Below are 21406 nucleotides of genomic sequence, written 5' to 3'. Positions count from 1 at the left end.
AAGTTATTATTATAGTATAACAACATATTTACAAAACCTATTAGACTCCAGATAGTCAATGTACAATTAGATCTACAATATGAGTCTTTCTTCAGGACAAAGGAAACAGTGAATTATTTGACATACCACAGTGCTCACATAAATCATGTGAAGTCAACAGCTGAGAGTGAAAAAACAGTCTTTATTAATATTCACATTTAAAGTCAAAACACTCCTGAAACCAAAGGAGAACTTGAGATCACCATCTGTACAATCAATTACAAAGGACCCCCAGTAACAAATGTCCCAAGAATCAGTCTTGCATCCAGACAGGAATGGATACGATACGCTCTTTAGAAAATATCAGTTGTTTGACTTTCGAAAACTTCTGACACAGTCATTCTATGAAAATGTTCTTTGCTTATGTTTTCATATGAAGCGTATAGAAATCCCTTAAATGGCCTTCTCAGAAAGGAGTTCATAACGCAGTGGACAAAGAGGGTTCGCAGCCCAAAACATCTGTCAGTTTTCATACCCACCAAACACTACAGTAGCTAACAAATGCGGATTTGGAGATCTAAACCAAAACTTAAACATGTAAATGGTTTGTCTGCAGTACAGAATAGACTACTTACAAGACTGCTAACAACAGACAAGCATAAATGGGATGTGGTTCACATTAAGGCAAACAACAAGACAATGTGTGGAAGTCTGTCACTGAAAATAAGAAAATTAACCAGTCTGGTGGAAAATGCACAAGAAATGTGAAAATGTAAATTAAATTCTGCTGAAGGTTTAATTTCCTGAGCATTTCTCTTTCAATAGGCTAAACAAACTGAATGTAAAACTCACTAGTTTTCATTAAATGACATTGGTAGACCATGTACAGTCTAAAGCTGAAAATAAAATTACAATCAAGGCTCCTGTATGTGGTCATGCTTGTAATGGCTGACTTCACAAATGCTGTCTTATTATCATTGTACATGTGCCGTGAACTGAAATTTGTTAGTAGAATTTTAATTTTCCTGACTTTAATTCCGGATATTTAAATATAATTTTGTGAATTTATTTTAATATTTGCAACCATAGACTTCCATAGAAACGTGCAACATGAATTTAATGACATTTAATTTGCAAAGATGAAGCTGCAAAGACGTATTGTTCTTCCTTTCCCATATCAGTATTCAATATGCAATGTCACATTCTACATTTCTGGATAAAATTGTAAGTAATGTTGGTAAAAGGCCAATAACACAGTAGAATAATAAAGCCAATAATACTGTTAAAACATCCAAAACATTTATGGGATTCAATTGGATGTGTAGAGGATTCTGACAAGGAAATGATTACATCTTAAAACCAAATAGTACATATTATTTAATAATAATTCACAAATTCAAGTTATAACAGTAGCTAAGTTTTGCTTTTTCTTCCTGTGATTAAAATCCATGATGTTCTCAAAATGTATCTTCTGCTTTTAAAACCCTAATGATCGACCTATGCAGTCTTGCAGTGTTGTATCGAGTTGATTGAAATTAGGGTTCTGGATAGACCAAAGACAGTGCTGTTTTAAAAGGTCTGAAAGTTTGGGTAATGAACGCAAAGATTTCAGCTTAATCTACTTGGTCAATGACAAATGGACAAAAAAAACCCTAACAAAGCTGCATTCATGATAAGCGAATCAAAAAGGAAAACGTTATGATCAGTAACATCCTTGCCTGGACTGTTTGATAAAAAGCCTGCTGACGCCCAGGTTTGATGTTGTCACGGGAGCGGTAGAGAGCATCATGTCAGTAGTCAAAACATTTCATGATGGCATCTCTGTCAAATCTGAAGTTCAGGAAAGCCTTGGAGGACAGAAATTGTTCACAGTCTCTGCTGTCACCTGTTTGATGGCCGTTGGAGCTGCTAGGAGTCCCATCTGTGAAAAGAAAAGCTAATTTACATGTTTCTTTTGTTTAATATGTTAATTTTCTCTTTAAGCTTTTAGTCTGAATCTATTGCAAAAGTATGATTTTCATTGTTGTCCGTGTATTTAAACGTCTGGGATACATTCTTGATGAAGCTCAAATGAATAGGGAAAGTCCCACTTCATCATTAATGCAGCAAATACACTGTATGGTAAATGACATGCCAGGGGGTTTGTTTTCTGAGACACAATGTGCACGTCAATAATTCTGAAAGACTTTGTAGAAGGGCTTGTAGTGTTTTGTGGCTCAATATGTATGCATTATAAGACTGTAAATAAAGATGGAGGACAGAATAGCTCATCAAAAGTGAAACCAAAGCAGGTATAGCTTCACCTAGTGTCTGACTGCAGTATAGGTCTTAAGCCCCACCCCGTCCATATTAGTGGACGGAACTTGGGCCAAACTAAAACACTAATATACACGTCAAATAATTTATTGTCAAGGACAGTTTCTCTTATTTTAGATAGTTAATATAATGCTGATGAATGTTCAAGTGTCAATTATTCTGATAACAGTTTCGTTTTAGTTAGCTATTTGATGCTACAGAAACGGGACGTGACATCATAATGACTATAAGTTACCATGCCAACCGCTCCGTAAAGCGGTCTGTAGGAGTGTGAGAGTGCTATTTTTTCCAGGGATTTCCCAGTGAGTGATGCTATTTTCCCGGGGATACGAACTCTGGCTCCAAACTTGCAAAATCGCCAATATCATGGCAGTATCAGAGGTGGAGGAAGTAAAATTGCGTGTTTGGAGCCAGAGTTCGTATCCCCGGGAAAATAGCATCAGTTTGACCAGTGCAGTGAGGGGCGCTTGTCCATATTTATATCCACTCTATGGTGTGGATACTAAATCAGACCGGCCCAGCTATGAGCGGCCCGGAGGAATAACAGCAACAGTTACGTACAGAAACACTGTTGCTCTAGCTAACAAGACCTGATTAATGCATTCTGGTAGCAATTATTGAGCTTGCTTTTACAAATAGTTGTTTCATTCAAAGTTTGGACACACCTTCTCCATCATGAAACTGAGCTCATGAACCTGATGAAGGTGGCTGCTTTGAAGAATCAAAAATATCAAACATACTGGTTTAAGACATTTTGGGTTTCGACTGTAAATAATTTCATGTGTGTAATTTTATAGTTTTAGATGTCTTCTGTAGTCTTCTACCATGACCTCAGCAACTTGATATGAACGACTCAGATCGGGATTGGGCCAAAAACTTGATCGAAACATTCATAAATCTTCCTACATAGGCTGAATACAGTACTATCTCATCTGCAGTGCAATAGTGAAAGCATATTGTTATTATTCGTCCAAGTTAACGTTGTAAAGTGGGTGTAGTCTCAAAATTAGACATGGCAACTGTACAAATCATACCTCTTTCAAAACTGTCTTGTAGTCTTCTGGGTTGAAGCCTCTTATCTTCTTTCTGCAGAAAGAGTTTTAAGTACTTGTAATTAATCAATCACACAAATAATATCATGGCAGTATCAGAGGTGGAGAAAGTACTCAGATATTTTACAAAAATAAAAGTGGCAGTAGCATAAAGAAAAAATACTTGGTCACACGTAACACTCTTTCCTAGCCTTACTTATGCGAACAACATATCCTCAAAGTATAAAAGTAGAGGTGCACTTTACACACCAAAATGGGGGTGTCAGTGCTCTACCTTTAGGATTTTTATTAGTGATGCATTAACATGCAAGTAGCATTGAAATATTGCAGCATTTATACCTATAATCATCCTCCTGAAAAGATCTGCCAGGCATATCATATTGTTTAGGTGGGCTTTATGCAGTGATGGACAGAAGAGTAACAGCACTGTATTCATACACGTCATCTGAGCACCGTGAGTTAAATTTGTTTTCAACAAAATACCTCTGACTGGTTTTAACATTATTCAAATGTGTGCAAATGTATTATTTTCTCTCTATAGGTTGAAACCAGAACCAGACTCATATTCTGATAATAACTCAATCTGCCTATGGACAGGGTAAACAAGTATCTACAGCTGTCAGATAAATGTAGTGGAGTAAAAAGTACAAAACCGCCCTCTGAAATTTAGTGGAGACAAAGACAAAAGTAGCATAAAAGTGCCCAAGTAAAGTGCAACTACCTGGTCTGAGCTTTTTTCCATTCCTGAATGGAGTCATTTCACTCTGCTTACTAAAAAAAGGGTTCCTGAAACAAATACGGCTTTGCACTTACAAATAGGGTTTTCACCTGCTGGCTGCTGGCTCCACTATCATTCCCTCCTTTCTTCATGTAAGGCGAGTCCTGACATTTCTTCCCATTTCCCTTCAAATTTGGTTTCTACAGAGCAGAGGGCACAGTAGTTATGTAGTTTTACCAATTCTGTTGCAAGGTGCTGACAGATTCTGTGTCGAGTTTTAGGGCTGCAGGAGTAAACTTTCTGAACAGCAAGTAGTGAGTGATAGCTTGTTTTGAAAAGATCTGGCAAATTCTGTGATACCCAAGTGTTCTGGGTCTTCAAAGGGTGTAAAAAGGCACTTTTCTGTATGGCTATTCTGTGAGGGAGCAACTAGTCAGAAGCAAGCCAAAGAAAGATTCTCTGTCTGATGTTTGGGCAGATCTCTCAACAGTTTTGGGATGAATGCAGCCAACCTGGCCCAGAGTCAAGAAACCTAAGACTGGGACAGATGTTCATCTTTCACCACAACAGTGATTGAAAGGATAGAACCAAGACAACAACGGATTGACTTCAGGATAAGTCCTTGACTGTGCTTGAGCAACCATGCTCAGATTTAAACCCTATATTATCTGTAGAGACCTGAGAATGGTAGCAATAGTCTAAAGAAGCTTCTAGGATGCGGCCTCCCTACACACTCAGGGCTGTTTGAGATGTTTGAGCTATACCTGGTGTAGGAGTTTGTTCATTGTCCTTTGTAAATGGGTACTGGTTATAACAAAAATAATATATTGTCAGAGAAAGGCTCTGGCCGGCACCCCAGCTCACCACCAGTGGCCGAGAAATATCCAGTACAAAGATCGATTTACCAAAGAAGACTTGAAGAAGGAGCATCTACAAAGTAATCAATGAGGGTGTGAATATGGAAGATTTCTGTTATTGAGTGAAATACATTTGGGGGACAAAGAAATCTTTGGGAATATAAAAGTTAGTGAATTTAACTGTGTGCAGAAAGTGAAGAGGTCTGGTTTATTTCTGAAGTGACTGAAGGTTGTTTGACATTAGAAGACATCGCTACTTTAATACTTATACAAATAGAAGCCAGAAACCTCTAAGAAAGCACATCTTCTTTGTCAGTACAATGCGAGAAAAGTCCCACCAAGTCAACCAAAGCAACCATCTGATATTCTTCACAAAGCTGCTGACTGGCAGCTAAAGGTAGACCTGGGAAAACTTCCTGATTACGACTTTACAGCTTGACAAGTCTTTTCTTTTTCTTTTTTTTTCAGCTTACAGTGCTTTGGGGAGATCACATGAAAAAAAGCTAATTAAGCAAAGCATAGCAAGTATCATGAACTAGTGGAGTACTGCCTAAGCAGAGAATGGAGGACTTGCAGTAAGCCAGTTGAACTGGAGCTTTGAGGCATTACAAGACCCTCAACCCTCAAAGCATTTGACATGTTGTTGTTAGGCATCACCGAGTGGGCAAGGGGAAAGCCAGTATTTCATCATTCATTCATAATTGTCTTCATTCTAGGAAACGTGCTGTGTTATGGAACAGTGCTTCAGTCATAAAGTCAATTACAATAGCAGAGTCATCTTTCTCTTACCTGGCTCAGTTCAAACTGGCTAAGCTGGCCCAGAGTTTTCTGCTGCTTGTGTTTGGGCCAGCTCTCTCCAGGAAATGCATCAGCGGCTGTGAGGTGACGGGATTTTGTCCTGAGATGGAATAAAAACAAAGCGGATATTTTCTATTGTACAAGGAGGATAGTAAAAATAAACAGCATAAACTAAAATAAATTGACTTTCTGTCCCAACTGATGATGGTGTCTGGATGAACATCTTGGAACTTTTTGTTGTTCTTTTTCATGTAATAGCTCATAATTATAATTAAAACAATTTAATTTATTAAAAAAAAAACAAGCGATAGTCTGCTTTGAGGGATGACAGGCTCATTTGTGACGATGCTTGGCTGCTGATGCGGAACAGCGCCTCAAAAGTGGAGCCAAAGCTAGCTGCTGTATCAGTCGTAAGCTCCACCCCCTCCATGTTAGTAGATGGCACTTGGACCAAATTAAAACATGAACGTACACATCAAATCCATTTTTTTGTTCAAGGATGGTTTCAGTCATTTTCAGTAGTTAAAACACTGCCTGGCCAAAAAAAGGGGTTGCTGCAGTTGGTCAGGTCTAGGTTCAGCAACATTATGTGCCCAAAGAATGAGGTCAGCTGACTACCTGAATATACTGAATGACCAGGTTATTCCATCAACGGATTTTTTTCTTCCCTGATGGCACAGGCATATTCCAAGATGACAATGCCAGGATTCATGGGTCTCAAATTGTGAAAGAGTTGTTCAGGGAGCATGAGACATCATTTTCACACATGGATTGGCCACCACAGAGTCCAGACCTTAACCCCATTGAGAATCTTTGGGATGTGCTGGAGAAGGCTTTGTGCAGTGGTCAGACTCTCCCATCATCAATACAAGATCTTGGTGAAAAATGAATGCAACACTGGATGGAAATAAATCTGGTGACACTGCAGAAGCTTATCAAAACAATGCCACAGCAAATGTGTGCTGTAATCAAAGCTAAAGGTGGTCCAATGAAATATTAGAATGTGTGACCTTTTTTTGTGGTGGCGACTTTTTTTTTGGCTAGGCAGTGTATAATACTGATGCATGTTCAAGTGTCCATTTTTCTGATAAGTTTTGTTTTAGTTAGTTATTTGATAGAGGATGTGACATTGTGACGACTCCGAGTTGCTATTCCAACCACTCCGTGAAGCGGTCCATAGGACTGTGAGAGTTGGAAAAATTAATAAATAAGTACAGTATATAATACAACATTTCTTTGTATCTGTTGGAGGTAGAGCACAGCGCAGTATTAACTAAACGAAAAAGCGCGTGAGTCTGGCCGAAGTGTGGGCGGGCCATTGATAACGCAGCTCTGCGCAGACTCTGGCTCCAAACTCACAAGATGGCAGCACCCGTATCCCTGGGAAACTAGCGACGAGCAACTAGTCAGGCCATTGCCAAGGAAGTGGGGACGCATTGTCCATGTTTATAAACAGTCTATGATGCCAGCACACATAGCACACAAGGAGCCAATTGGTGGCTGCTACGTGCTGCTGCTCCATTCCAGCAGCCAGCATATCAAAAAGCAGACCACATATCTGAGGCTTGAGCATATTTTGGGTGTGCCCTGAGAAATGAGTGCAACTCTTGCGTCATCTGATAGGCTTTTCTGAAGGGCCGATGTAGAGGTCGATCAAACTGTTTAGGTGGAACATCGGCTGATAATCATCGGTGACCGATTGAGTACCCTTTGGAGAAGTTTGGGTATTCCCTGGTTGCAAGCTTGCAAGTTTTGAAAAACTTTTACCATAACTGCAGTACCTTGTGAGAGAGAAACTGTACCAGTACCAACTACCAGCTATTGGTGGCACAAAGATAGGGTTGCCAACTCCCTGAAAAATAAATAAGGGACACCTCATTGGCAGGGCCGGCCGACCTGATTGTCTTCACCCTTTCCAGCGTGGAGAATTTTTTTAAACCCTTATTTGTGTGTGTGAAATGATTTTTTAACTATTTGACTCGAAACTCAATTGAATTAGATGCATATTTTTGAGTGATATGAACACATGGAAAACAAATTATTATTCAACAATTTATTTTTAAAATATAATAAAATAAGTATATTTCTTAAACAGAAACCTGTCCTGCTTAAACTGTATAAATTAATATAAAACAACAGAAAGCAGAACATTCCTCTTGTAGTAGTGCAATAAGAAAAGTGCGAACAGAAACAGAACAGAAACATTGTTGCTTTGTTGTCTTCTGGTATCTTCTTCGCAAGCAACAGTACCTCCACCAATGAGATGAGCGGGATTCCCGCTGTCAGCTCATTGGTAATATTGGTTATTAATTAATAATAAACGACACCATCGGGTACCCGTGTGGAAGCATATAGTACAAACTGGGTGCAGTACATCATGCAGTTCATTTTGAAATAGCTGGCAACATGACGAGTGCTTGGGCAAGACTGAATGTGCAGTGATGTAATGGACTAGTTTTATAATTTTGTTGAGCTTACTGTACATCATGAGGTCATGACCTCAGCAGAATGTGACATCATGAGGTCATGACCTCAGCAGAATGTGACATCATGAGGTCATGACCTCAGCAGAATGTGACATCATGAGGTCATGACCTCAGCAGAATGTGACATCATGAGGTTTCCCTCGACAGGTCACCAGTCTATCACAGGACTAACATTAAGAGACCAGAATCCATTCACACATGGACACCTACCGTCAATTGTAGAATCAACAATGAACCTGATGTGCATGTTTTTGGACAGTGGGAGGGTGCCAGAGCACCCAGAGAGAACCCAGGCAGACACAAGAACCTGCCTATAATTATAGTATAACTATACTATAAGGGCCACTAAGGGCCTTCCACTGGACTGGCTGAGGGCTACACCATTAGCATTAGCTTGGTGGCTTGAGGAGGCTGAGACCTCCACCTGCAGCCGCAGTGGGCTGATCATCTAGCTGTTGGGTTTGACAGGCCAGAGTCAGCGGAGGAGGTTGGACCTTCCAGCCCAACCTCCACACTATTAGTGAGTGTCAGAAATGACTCCTATTTAAAAACTCCTGCTGATAACGTGATGATGCCATCATGACATCATCAAGAACAAGTGGCCAATGACCACGCCCCTTATGGGCATGTCCAGATGTCACAAGTATGTTTGCATTAGTTAGTGTATCAAGTCTGATACATGTTGTCGAAGGAGGAACTTTTCCCTCTCCTTCAGCCCACGATCTTTATACCTATTGGAAAGGTTGTGACAACTGTGACAACACTACAGTTTTGATTTTAGAGGTTCATTTTAAACCAGCCAAAGTTATCTGAACTGGACACAGCATTATGAGGTCATGACCTCAGCAGAATGTGTGACACCATGGGATCATGAGATCCAAGTTTTTTAGGAGTTTCCAGAGGTAGTGAAACGTGCTTGATGCCCTTGATTTCAGTAAAGCAGCATAACTCATCAACATTGCACAACTGTTTCAACAAGAACGCTATCATAGCTAAGGGACATCCCTAATTTAAATAATATTATTTATTTATTTTATCAAATCTGCTGTGATGTTAAACAACAACTCACTAACTTAATTTTAAGGGTAGGATGAGTCCGGCCTCACATTATGTGGCCCAGAGTTCTAATTTGATATGGGCTTAATACTACACTCAACAAGTGGCCCATATGTTGTCTGCCAGAGTCAAGACAGTGTCACCTTTGCCACATCTGGGCCATGTTCGGTTCATATGCCGTATGCCAGTGCCAGTGCTGACAGCGGGAATCCCACTCAGCTCATTGGTCAAGGTACTGTTTCTTGCGAAGAAGATACCAGAAGACAACAAAGCAACAACGTTTCTTCACACTTTCTGTTTTGCACACACAAATAAGAATTGCAAAATTGGTGATAATAAGAAAACGTACAAAAAACTGAAACTCTAGTTGGATGAGAGTTGTATTTACCGAATGTTGTCGGCAGGTTTGGACGGAGTGTTGCTGTTTGCCAGGTCCTCATCGCTGTCTGTTGACTCGCCTTTCTGCTTGCTAATCCATTCTCGCAGAGGTCTGTACAGGGGAAGCAGAGATTAAACCATCACTACGTAAAAGTTACTTTAATGAAACTTAATGATATTTTTACAATAAAACATGGAAGTCACTCAATTTTCACTGGTTCGGGTTAAACTAATGAGACGCTACATTTTTTCATTTAGGTGTTTTTAGTCTAACTATATTCTGATGCCAGCTCTGTACCGGTCAGACAGACACAGATTGAAACTCACTGGCTCATCTCACTCTCAAAAAGAACTCAAGCAATCTAAACAAATACGTGTGTACTGCTTTAATTTTTAATCATTCAAAATAAAATAATGGAATGCATCCTTTTGCATGCGCACCTTATGAATGGAATGGCCATGAAAAACCTGTTGGGGGCAAGTCCAAGTTTAGACTTTGGGGTCATGTCATTCCTGTGACAGGGCAGCTTCTCAATAGGAAACCATTCAATGTTCTATAAGGAAAATAGAAGAGGAAGTGAAACATTTCTGCCGGCTTCAAAAAGATCTCCAATGTGTTAACAAAACAAGAATTCCTACCCTGATCTCTTTCCTTGTTTTGGGGTAGAACTTCGTATCCTTGGACACTCCTGGTATGATGTAGAGCCGCACCAGCTGGTCTGTGATTTTCTGCTCTATGTACTTGTCTTTGGAGATGCGATTCTTGATGTCGAAGCCTGTCTCCTCCATCACCTGGAAAGCAAGCAGTATTTTTTAACTACAAACTACAAGCATTAATCTTTATATGGCTTCTACTGCTTTAAGTTGGTCAAGGGCAAACGCTAAAGAAGTCTGTCACTCACTTCACGAACGGCACAGTCATAAGGAGCTTCATCCTCGTTAACTTTCCCCTTTGGAAAGCCCCAGCCGGATTTTGCAAGGTAGCCCTGAACAAGGAGCGCCTGAAAAGACAGCATACACTGGTCAGCTGCACGGTCAGATACAATTGCACTAGATATAGAGTGGTGAAGGATGGGTCATGACATGCTTCATAAAGTAAAGGGCCGTTAGATCTCACTTTAACTTAAAAAGGACAAATCTGCTTTCATCCAAAAGATTTGGCTTGTGTAGAAGTAAGATCACCATACCACGCCAGAGAAATTGACATGACATGACACAGAGCTGACAATCTACATATGTTTGATATCTGAGTCAGAGTCTGAAAGCAGATTTCCACAGTTACATGAGGCATAGCTGTGATTCTGAGGGAGGCAGAGGTGAGTTCTGGCAGGGCGGTCATGGCTATGAGGAGACAAAGTTCCTCGTGCATGTGATGCACATTGGCCAAAAAATGCTTTTGTTCCTCAGTCACAATCGTTGGACAACGAGCAGCTAAAACAAAACAGTGAAATGTTCTTCTGAGCAACCTGAACAACCTGTTATACCATACTACGCCCATGATGTGACTCTTTTCATTGTCAGAATTAGACCTACTCAATGAGGTAACTCTTGGAAAGCATTTTATTTAAGCCCGTTTGTGTGTGTGGAGAGAGCCAAACAGAAGTCACCTGTCTCAGCCAGCTAGAATCACGGCCATGCATGCTCTATACTGGCTCAACGTAGAAAGCTCACACATGCTCAATGGACCTAAATCTCATAAATAAATCTTAGAAAACTTCTCAGGCATATGCGCCACGGAGCATCTTGTAATGCAGCATGCAAGAGAAGCAACGTGGGTCTTGTTTTTTTTACATTGTAATCACCATTATCTGCTGAGATTATTAGCAATTATGAGGGATTATATTCTGAAGTGATAAGGAGCAAATTTGAAAAAAAAAAGGGTCAATTTGTAATAAACCGAATATCCGCTGAATAGTGTATGGATGGAACAGCAACTCACGCTTTCTAGTGCTTCATCTAGAATGATTGCCCCGTATGTAGGGACACCCATCTTGTACTCCTTCCATCGCTCGAAAACTTTCTGCACATCTTCTCCGTGAGGCAACAGAAATGGACAGTGATGGAACAGTTTGCAGCCGTCAAGGAAAATAACGTCCGCTGGCATGAACTAAAATGAGCACCAAGCACATCTGGTTCCTTGCTCTGACAATGAGCCTGAAGCAGTGCCAAGAAAACCACATCGCTCATGTACGTTTGTGTTACACATCACTGATTGTTTGTTTTGCCTGGGTATCATTAGGAACAAAAAATAATAATGGAAAGGTTCCAAGTAGAGGTAATACAGTAAAATGAATATGAATACCAACACACAATGATGCAAAATATGAATTTAAAAAGTGAGTATGTTTGTTTAACATCATCAGTCACATTTAAGGATATCAGCTTTGGCGAAGTCTCTTATCCCACAGTGAGGAGCCCCTGGAGTGTTCTGCATGCAGAAGTCCAGATAGAACCAGTGGGCCAGCTCGATCTGGAAGCACACACGGATGGCATTGTCCCTCTCCTCACTGGGGATGTGTAGAATGAACCGGCTAGAATAAACACAAGAGAGGCATTGCAGAGGATTAAATGAAGATATTCATGTTGTTACGCGTAGCATCAGTTCTTACTTCCTACCTGTTCCCCTGTAAATAAATATTAAATGAATGACTTAATGTGACTTAATGATAACCGTGGCCTGACCCTCAGAAAATACCCTGGTGTCTGCTGACTTGTGAGAACTGTTCAGCTAGAGTAAAGCACTGAAATGACAAACTCAAATACGAACGGCATCAGCTGATCATAATCGAAAGAGAGCTTTCAGTGTAATTCTCTCTATCAAAAGGGAAAGTTAACCAGCTGGACATCTGCCAAACCAACTAGTTAGTCTTTTCTCTTTTAAACCATGAACGCTGTCAGATCCCAAACCACAAAGCATAAACCTTTATGTTCCTTCTCCAAGTAATTTCTCAGATGCACCATTTGACCGACCTATAACGGAAGCTCCACACCAGCCATTAGCAGGCTGTTACAGCGGAAACAAAATGGCATGTGCTGCTGGAATTTTAAGTGTACTGTACAGTCATGTCTAGTAACGGGACAATCACACAGTTTTCATAATATTTGCTTGACATGCTACCATAATAGATGGGAATAAAACTATCTAATAAAAATCGAGATGGAAGTGACTTGCAGACTTTAAAATGATAATAATCATAATTGACTCCTGAAGTCTGAAATCCATAGACAATATCAAAGAATTTGTGAGCCTTTGTGTTTGGGTCATAGCCCAGTCATACTGCGCAGCAACTTTCAATCAACTTCGCTTCATTTTTGCCAATGACGTGCCTACCACCTGCTGAGTATTCTTCTCTTGGCTGGATGTTGTGAAGAGGTTTGTCTGTATTATGGAAATAATCCCGTGATCATCAACAACAGCATTTGTTTTTTTTTTCTCTGAATATGCCTAAACTGTTGATTTGGCCATTTCTTACGTTTTTGCCATCTCTCTGTTGGGTTTGTTTTGTTTTTACAGGATCACTTGCATTGATAGTTGCTTCGAAGAGATCATAAAGGAGTGTCCCACACCTGTCCATGAAACTGTTTTGAGTCACTTATCTTCACGTCCCTTGAAAGGGAGGAGGCAACAGGTTAAAGAGTTGCAATTATGTCCTCCGATTTTGACGGGAATGCCCTCAAAGTAAAGCTGACAGTCTACTCTTTCAAGATTCAATTCAAGATTCTAGTCATGTTTATTGTCACTTTCACGATATGTTTATAAAAAAAAACATACAGAGGTGTGAAATGCTGTTTCTCCAAGTCCCACTGTGCTACACATAAGACACACAATAACTACTATAACTGCAACTACTGCTGCACTGCTTCACTACTCTAATACTCTACAATGTACACCTATCAGTCACAACATTATGACCATTACGTGGACGTTAGTTAGACAAGTAGCACCCACCTAGACCAGACCAGACTAGATGAAAAACAACACAAGGTGTTGACCTGGCCTCCAAATTCACTAGATCCCAAACTCATCAAGTATCTGTGGGATGATCCACAGAGGCCCCTCCACTCAACCCATAGGACCCAAAGGCCCCCACTAACAACATTCTGTTGCCAGACACCACAGGACACCCTCAGAAGGCCCATGTCCATTCTCTGATGAGTCACAACTGTTCTGGAGGCACAAGGGAGACCTACACAATATTAGGAAGGTGGTCATAATGTTATGCCTGATCAGTTTATTATGACACAGAATAGAAAAAGAGATCTAAACAGATGCCACACAAAATCTACAAGTAGGACTTTTAACTATATAGTGAATGTACATTGCTATTGATATATATACACAAGTGTACAGGATAATGGTAAGTACAAGAGCTGCTGTCTGAGAGATGCAACTGTACAGACTGACTGTAGGTGCATGGTTCAAGTAGAGTGAATCATTTTTGACATATTCACTATATAATTGCAACCAGTCTAGGTAAACATGTACAGTAGACCTCACCGTAGGAGGATCAGACTATTCTTAAGACCTTTGAACATAATGTTGTCTAGTACAACACAACTCTAATATGATTTCTGTAACATAAACTTGATGTAAAACAGGCATCTCGATTAGACATGTGTACCTAATTGAGTGGCCACTGACTGTACACATTTTTCCTCCTGTGTGACAACAAAAGCTGTCGAAATACAAATTACCTGTATTTTTATTTGATAAAATCTACGTAGCTAATGTAGCTGCTACTTTGTGGTTCTGACTTCATACCGTGTGTAACTGTACTTGTTGTGTATGACACTGAAGACGAGTTAAAACACAAATACAGACTTTTATTTCTGCAGATGAACGTTTCGTGTGTTTCCAATGACAACACAACAAACGGTACCATCCACCGACCGAGCTGAGGACAGGGACGCGCGCGTCGAGAGTCGCAGACGGCGCTAGCTTTGATCTTATACTAAGAATTTTAGCGTCTCGCAAAATACAGTTAAACCTAATCTCGTATGATTACACTAAGATTTTCACTCACAATAATGTTAGGGGTACGGGCCAGTAAACGTTGAGTTACCTGCAGAGGTCGTCTAGCACTCCGGAGGGGATCTCCACTCTTTTTGTTTCCATGTTGGTTGAAAACATCCTGACTCTATCTCAGAGCATTCGGCTACAAAAGCCATTAGAGGCGCAAGCTACTGCCGCATTTCTCCGTTTACATTTTTCCCTCTAACTCAATACATCCCCGACTTTACGTTAGCTATGGAAAAGTAGCTTTTATCAACTAATAACTCTTCGTGTCCGTCCACCAGGAACTGCGCCGAATCCGTTGTTTATGCTGCGTTCATGTTTAGTGGGATAAATGAAAGACTTCGGAAGATTGTGTTGTTCGTTGCGAACATTCGTATCGTCAGTACGGTTAACTACACAGACTTGGTATACGCTAAACGCATTGGTTACGAGTAAAATGTGTATTAACATTTTAACACTATACTAGTAAAATGTGGTTTTCATTGCACTAAATTTCAGAAATTTTATTGCCGACTCAGATATACCAGGTTTTTTTTAATTATTGCTGTCAATTAAAACTTGGATGATCACGTGAACGCTGAGTACAATCGTGATAATTGTAATTACGACTTATTTCTTATGACTTGAATGCCGCATTATTTTGCAACCGGAAGTTGGTCATCCAATCCCAGGTTCAAGATGTGCTCACGTGACATTTCCGGCCAACCAATTACACAGGACCCATGCACATGGCTAAAATATTCAGATGGCTGAATCCTCACTAACATAGTTATTATTTTGGTTCATTGTATGTGGGAGACATTCAGCAAAGTACGGTCATATGGATCCACGCAGCAGAGCGGAAATTCAGTTGGTTTACATATGTTTTTAAAAAGGTTTAGTCATGACGTTTAAACAATCCTTTTAAATCAGGGATTGATTCATCTTCCAAAGAGAGCCACAGCATTAGGTGTCATACAGCACATTATATCATACTATACTATTTTGTGCTGTCGCAGTTCTTCATAAAACAGTTTCTGCTCATAAAAAATGATGGCGCATTATAAGTGACCTCCTGACATGTAAAAGTTTGGGCACCTTTTCTCCCACAGCATGCAAATATGGAAGCCGATTAGTTATTCACTAAACCTTCTGTAAAGTTGTCAGTCCTTTTTATAGAACTGATGGAATAATTTTAACATACTTTACTGACCACAAAACTGTGTTCTTTTACAATTATGAAAACAATAAGTCACTTACACCGTAAGAAAATTCATAGAATTTGAACCCGTTGTTCTGAATTTTAGGTGGCATGGAATCTAAACAGATTTCCAATGTAAAGTCTCCAAACATCCACAAATATTTGTACAAAGAGTAGAAAATCCAGTCTCTCCTGACCCCACAAGTTTGTTTTGTAGATGTAATGATTGACATTTTTGAACATATACACCATTTAAATATTTTCATTAACAATTTCTTATAAAAATCAAAAATGGAAATTATTTTCATATTCAAAACTCAGCAAAAGACTAGCTTTCTGCATCCCCTGAGAGAGAATAGATTCTGTTCAAACCAAAGTATGACATTGATATGAATTGAGACTCTGTGACCATTTATCAAAAAAAAAATGTTTATTTCAATTATGTACACATCAATAATATATCAAAATCCATACAACAAAAGGCAGGGTTCAAAATCTGTACAGTGAATTATTTAAACAACATAAAAACACAACTTCATGACAGGAGTCATTTTCAGTTTTTTCCAGTCATTGGAATTTTTTTTTAACTCAACCTGTAAAAAGGTGTCCAAAATACAAAAAAGTAGATCACAGCCAGAAAACCTTTAAAACCAGTAGAACAACTTTTGAACTGGCTAAACACATCATCAAAGTATCAAACAGAGGTGGACAGAATGTTGCTAGTATACTCTTGGCCACACTCCATTGTTATTTTTACAGGTCATGCACCCCGCGGATCCTCCTGGCCAGCTGAATGTCACGGGGGAATAAGGTGACCCTCTTCGCGTGGATGGCGCACAGGTTGGCGTCTGAGAATAACATGACGAGGAATGCTTCTGCAGCCTGGGAGGTCAAGGAAAAAGAAGAGGGTCCAGGTTAGTCACTTATTTCATGCATGCACACATTGCATAGCACCGTCTAACAGCAAGCTAAATGGATGCAATAGGCAGATTTACACTTCAAGCACAAAATCTAATTTTAAATGACATGTAACTCACACAGAGAGTGCACCAAAGAGTGTGGATCAGCATGCTGATGTCAATTTTGCATTATTTTCTTTATAGTTGGGTAGCCAGAAATAAAATATCCAGACAAATAAGAAACTGTAGCAGTTACCTCCTGCAGGGCCATGAGAGCAAAGACCTGCCATCGGAGAGCATCAATCGAAAACTCTTGGCACACCTCACGGACCTGAACCAAGACGAGGATGCAAGATTAACGCAGGCCTCCCTTACACAGGTAAGAGATAAACACATAATAACAAAAAATTATATCTTACCCTGCTGTTCCCAAATTGCTTTAATATCAGGTGAACACCATATATTGTGTGATGTTCTTGTAACAACATTAAATTAACAAATGCGTTAGAGCAGGTGTATTCAATACGAGTTTTTCAACAGTTTAAACTACCCTACCTCCACTATGTCTTCATGAAGCTGCATGTATGAAAGCTCTTCATGGTTTTTTGTTGCTATCTAACTCACCAGAAGAGAGAAGGGTCTCTTCCTGAGCAGGAGGTTGGTGCTCTTCTGGTACTTGCGGATCTCCATTAAGGCCCTGGTTCCTGGTCGAAATCTTCTCTTCCTGGGAGATGCAGGAGGTGGCTCTGAAAAACAGATGCAGCTATTGTTGACAGGACAGGAAGGGCAACTACACCATCCCTACACCACTTGACTGTGGGAGCTAGTTTGTGTAAGAGTACAACTTTGCCACTGCAATCAAAATATATCTCACTCTATGCTAAAAACTGTTGTTGTTGCTGTTTTGTAATCAGATAACTACTCAAATGAGACAATTGTTAATGGATATAAAGTAAAAGTAGTTGCTTTAGCAAACATTTCAACAAGTTCAAATAAACCTGTGCTATGTTGCGGTCAGAAAAGAAGATTTTAGTGTTAGTGTATAGTATGACAAAAGGATCTTGCCAAATATTAGCAGCACATTTTTTCTATCTAACTTAATGTCAATAAGCAAAGTCAATTCAGTACTGTTAATAAAGCAGGTAACACATTCAAAATGTTTGTTAGACTACAAGACCACACATAACTTGTTTTGACCCTAGATGTGTCACCAATATAAAGCCGTTGCTGCCACCTAGTGGGAGTAACTATGCAAATGAAGGCTGACCAAGTATCAGAAAACACTTATTTTCAGGCCCAGCAATAATCAAGATTGTTTATCGCACAGCCCAAGTGTGTATTCCTGAGGAAAGATTTCTTGCATGCAACAGCTTCAGCTGACTGGAACGTATTCAACTGTGAGCCCTGCTACTTTCACCACTCACTTGAAACTCCTTTTCGTTTGGAGGTCCTTGGCGAGGGCGTGCTTGGGGCAGCGACCGGGGGGCGACGTTGAGGGGTTTTGCCCTTCCGGCGGCTGGAAGATGTATCGTGACGCATGGCCTCCAAAACAAAGGTCAGGACAGGAGTAGTAGTATTGAAGTCACGGGCGGACTGGGAAAGATTGAGAGTATTACTACATGCTTAAGCAATCAAAAACAAAACTCTAAATCACCTTTTTATAGGAGATGGCTACTTTTTATTCAGTTGACTGAGACAGAGTGAAAAAACAGATAATAATGATGATTTAAACTAAGTCCCATGATTTAGATTTTAGGTGGGTTAGTCTTGGCTCACACTGATGAATTAACATTCTCCTCAGTGTCAGCCACAGTTCAATTACCTCAACTATTAGTGTAAATTTTAATATAATGATTAGTACATGAACTAACACATACTCAGATAACAAGCCAGCTGTTATTAATAATGCCAAACACATGTTCTTTAATTCTTCTCCATTGACGCACAAAAATTGTGCTGAGTATTATGTCAAACTCTGCTAATCGAATGTTATTTTCAGATAAACGTGGTCATTTTCACATCCTTCCTGTCCACAAAGGGGCATAAAGAGAGGTATTTTTAAAGCTATTTAGGAGTAATCTTGAAGTGAGCAAAACATCGTTATTAAGTATACAGATATGTGCGACAGTCACTTCAAAAACATAAAATACAAAATGAAATGAACACATATTACCTCAAGATAAAACAGGCTAAGTGAATGTTCTCATTCTGAACAAGAACCCTTTCTACAGTTGTACAGTCTGTGCAGTTCATTGTTAGCTGAGCATGGGTTTTGGACTGTAGGTAAGCCAAAACACAACAGAGATATTGTACAAACTGAACTGGCTTCAGTTAGGTGCTCAGTGTACATCAGACCAGCTGCTCTGCTTAACAATGTTTAAGTTAATGGACTTCAAAGGCATTAATGAGTGTGGTCTCATTTATGGCGTCTTGTGACACTCCCGTTCAGCTTGTGTTTCCCATGCAGTTCGTTTTGCTTGTAGACCCTCTTCCTTCAACTTTGGAGTTAGTTTTATGTATGGTTGGGTACAATAGAAGTAAATGGTACCATGATGTAGGCAGTCTGATGCTGGATATTCAGTAATTCAGTATTGTTAATCTTCAGTACAGTTTGACTGAAATTATCCATCCTGAACAGAATTATTAATACAGCATTATTAGTTCGTTGAGAACTCTTTGCAAGTCAGCAGTGCAAGGTCACTTTGTAAGTCTGTACAGTTCCAGTAGGTGATTTCAATTTAAAAATGTGCTTGCAACGGCTCATGGTAAGAATGTCTTTTGATGACAACTTTTTTTTATTCCTCTGTAATAGCCTTGCATTCCTTTTGAAGCATATGTAAAGGTCCGTGTGTTGGTTCACTCCAGTTAACCCCTGTGCCCTCCTCAAACGTACCACCCTCTGGATACCTTTGTGGCAAAAACGTACACACACAAAGAAGCAGATTTTTTTTCATGAATCACTTGAACAACTTCAACCTTGGTCGGAACTACCAAACATTCAACCATTTTCTGGATTTTAAACCTTTAAATGCCAGTCTAACTATATGAATTATTAACAAAAACACAAAAACTGAATTATTTTTCATAAAAGAAATAGTAGGGATATGGGGCTTGGGTGATGATTAGAGTCTTGGGGATGGGGAGTCTGACATGGAATGCTCAGTGGAGTCCTCCAATTGCGAGAGTGCCTCTGACCCTTCCTCTGAAAGTGGAGAGGACACTGTGGATCTTGCCCGCTAGGTCTGGTCTCCACCTCATGCCAAAACGTTGCACTACATTCAGGCACCCACCGGCATGATGCCAGGGCCCATGAGATATGCCATAAAAAAAAATTACTAATGCAATCAAATCAGATTTGTTGCTAATCTTTTACACATCCAAAACTCTAATCAACAGCATGGCCCCATCCCCTTACCATTACATTTATTTGTGTTTATTAGTAAACAATGATTAATAATTCATATAATTAGACTGGCTTTTAAAGGGTTAAAATCCTGCAAATGATTTAATGTTTGGTAGTTTTGAGCAGGTGGGAAGTTCTTTCAGTGATTTAATAGCTGTTTTTTGTACGTGTACATTTTTGCCACAAAGGTGTCCAGACGGTGCAAAATGCATCAATAGAGTATAAATGACATGCAAGAGTAAGAGTAAAACACACTGGATTTAAAAAAAATAAATAAAAATAAAAAAATCATACCACAAGCTGTAGTGATCATCAGTTGACCACCAAATCAAATAAATATATAAATGTGAAAGTTCAGGGCATAGGGGTTAAGGGTAGCATCATGCACAGCCATCACTGCGTACATACATACATATGCATGAAGTCAATGTTCAGTTAAAGTCAGTGCGTTATAACCAAAGCACATACGACTCTATTTACTAGAGACAACAACAGAGAGACAAGATTGTGTCTAAATTCAGCTAGCGTTAGTTCTCTAGGTAACGTTTAAAAACCATGTTAACTTGTCGGTGTTTGTTTACGTACGGCGTCATATTAATTCTTATTTAAAGGATAAACGTCTGCTAACACAACGACGGAATAAATTAAAGGATTATCTTATTTTAAACGTACCTGTAGAATGCTGGTGAGGAACACTACTGTCGAATCCAATGTTTTATAAAAGTCTCCACAGTGTTCAGCATCACACTGTCTGATATTCAAACGACGCCTTTTCACCAGTTCGACCAATCATATCGGAGCAAGGGGGCGCGGTTTCATCTTCTTCGTCTCCTAGACTTTTTGTGGCTGTCGGCAATACGGCGCCACGGTGCACTACCGCCACCAACTGGAATAGCTTGTAAATTACTTCAAAAAAATAAAACAAGGCTAAAAACAAAGGCATGTGGGTTTGTTGAGTATTCTTGAAGGCTCATCCAAGTAGCTCCTTCCATTCTAATATTCTAGCTGTAATATACCCACCTATAATTCATGATATTTTTTTTGGTAGGATCAAAACCAAGTAATATGATTTCAGATGGGTTCCCAATTAAAACCCACGAGTCCTCGTCTGTAACACAATTGTCACAAGTCATTTTTAATAATTTCTCCAAAACTGTTGACATGAAATTGTTGGTAATTTCACTATATGCTTTGCCTATGATTCTGTTTTTTATTAAAGATAAATAACAATTCAAGGTGCTGTAAAAACGACGATCTGCGCTCACAA

The 21406-nt window shown here is 39.6% G+C and overlaps 2 protein-coding genes across 4 annotated transcripts; both read right to left on the bottom strand.

Moving 5' to 3' along the window:
* Positions 1-161: 161 nt before the first annotated feature.
* dcp2 (decapping mRNA 2) lies at positions 162-15601 on the bottom strand. 3 transcript variants are annotated; one of them, XM_084572268.1, is made up of 11 exons: positions 14704-15601; positions 12020-12171; positions 11580-11707; positions 10543-10641; positions 10280-10432; positions 10082-10194; positions 9651-9752; positions 5712-5820; positions 4176-4265; positions 3330-3381; positions 162-1900 (listed from the first exon to the last, which is right to left on the bottom strand). In XM_084572268.1, exons 1-11 carry the CDS (start codon positions 14769-14771, stop codon positions 1770-1772), a joined length of 1197 nt encoding a protein of 398 aa, XP_084428394.1. In that variant the 5' UTR covers positions 14772-15601; the 3' UTR covers positions 162-1769. The 3 variants fall into 3 exon arrangements, with proteins under 3 accessions (XP_084428394.1, XP_084428393.1, XP_084428395.1); XM_084572267.1 differs by having other exon boundaries at positions 4161-4265; positions 14704-15599; XM_084572269.1 differs by lacking the exon at positions 4176-4265 and having other exon boundaries at positions 14704-15598.
* Positions 15602-15941: 340 nt separating this feature from the next.
* cenpa (histone H3-like centromeric protein A) lies at positions 15942-20979 on the bottom strand. Its single transcript, XM_084572279.1, has 5 exons — positions 20812-20979; positions 18161-18329; positions 17361-17482; positions 16993-17067; positions 15942-16719 (listed from the first exon to the last, which is right to left on the bottom strand). Exons 2-5 carry the CDS (start codon positions 18273-18275, stop codon positions 16591-16593), a joined length of 441 nt encoding a protein of 146 aa, XP_084428405.1. The 5' UTR covers positions 18276-18329; positions 20812-20979; the 3' UTR covers positions 15942-16590.
* Between the last annotated feature and the right edge of the window lie 427 nt (positions 20980-21406).

The sequence above is a fragment of the Chelon labrosus genome (assembly GCF_963514085.1).
Source record: "Chelon labrosus genome assembly, chromosome: 22".
In the NCBI taxonomy this organism is placed as follows: Eukaryota; Metazoa; Chordata; class Actinopteri; order Mugiliformes; family Mugilidae; genus Chelon; species Chelon labrosus.
Note: the sequence above shows the minus strand (reverse complement) of the source record. Positions and strands in the feature narration are given on the sequence as shown.

What these genes read in the sequence shown, in the direction of transcription:
- cenpa (XM_084572279.1), bottom strand. Translation starts at nt 18,275, where the DNA reads ATGCGTCACGATACATCTTCCAGCCGCCGGAAGGGCAAAACCCCTCAA. An exon ending in CAAACGAAAAGGAGTTTCAA is followed by an intron (nt 17,483 to 18,160) that starts GTGAGTGGTGAA and finishes TCTGTTTTTCAG; the next exon opens with AGCCACCTCCTGCATCTCCC. An exon ending in AGAGACCCTTCTCTCTTCTG is followed by an intron (nt 17,068 to 17,360) that starts GTGAGTTAGATA and finishes GTCTTGGTTCAG; the next exon opens with GTCCGTGAGGTGTGCCAAGA.
- dcp2 (XM_084572267.1), bottom strand. Translation starts at nt 14,771, where the DNA reads ATGTTTTCAACCAACATGGAAACAAAAAGAGTGGAGATCCCCTCCGGA. An exon ending in TAGATGAAGCACTAGAAAGC is followed by an intron (nt 10,642 to 11,579) that starts GTGAGTTGCTGT and finishes CTGTCTTTTCAG; the next exon opens with GCGCTCCTTGTTCAGGGCTA. An exon ending in AAACCTGCCGACAACATTCG is followed by an intron (nt 5,821 to 9,650) that starts GTAAATACAACT and finishes ATTCCATCTCAG; the next exon opens with GACAAAATCCCGTCACCTCA.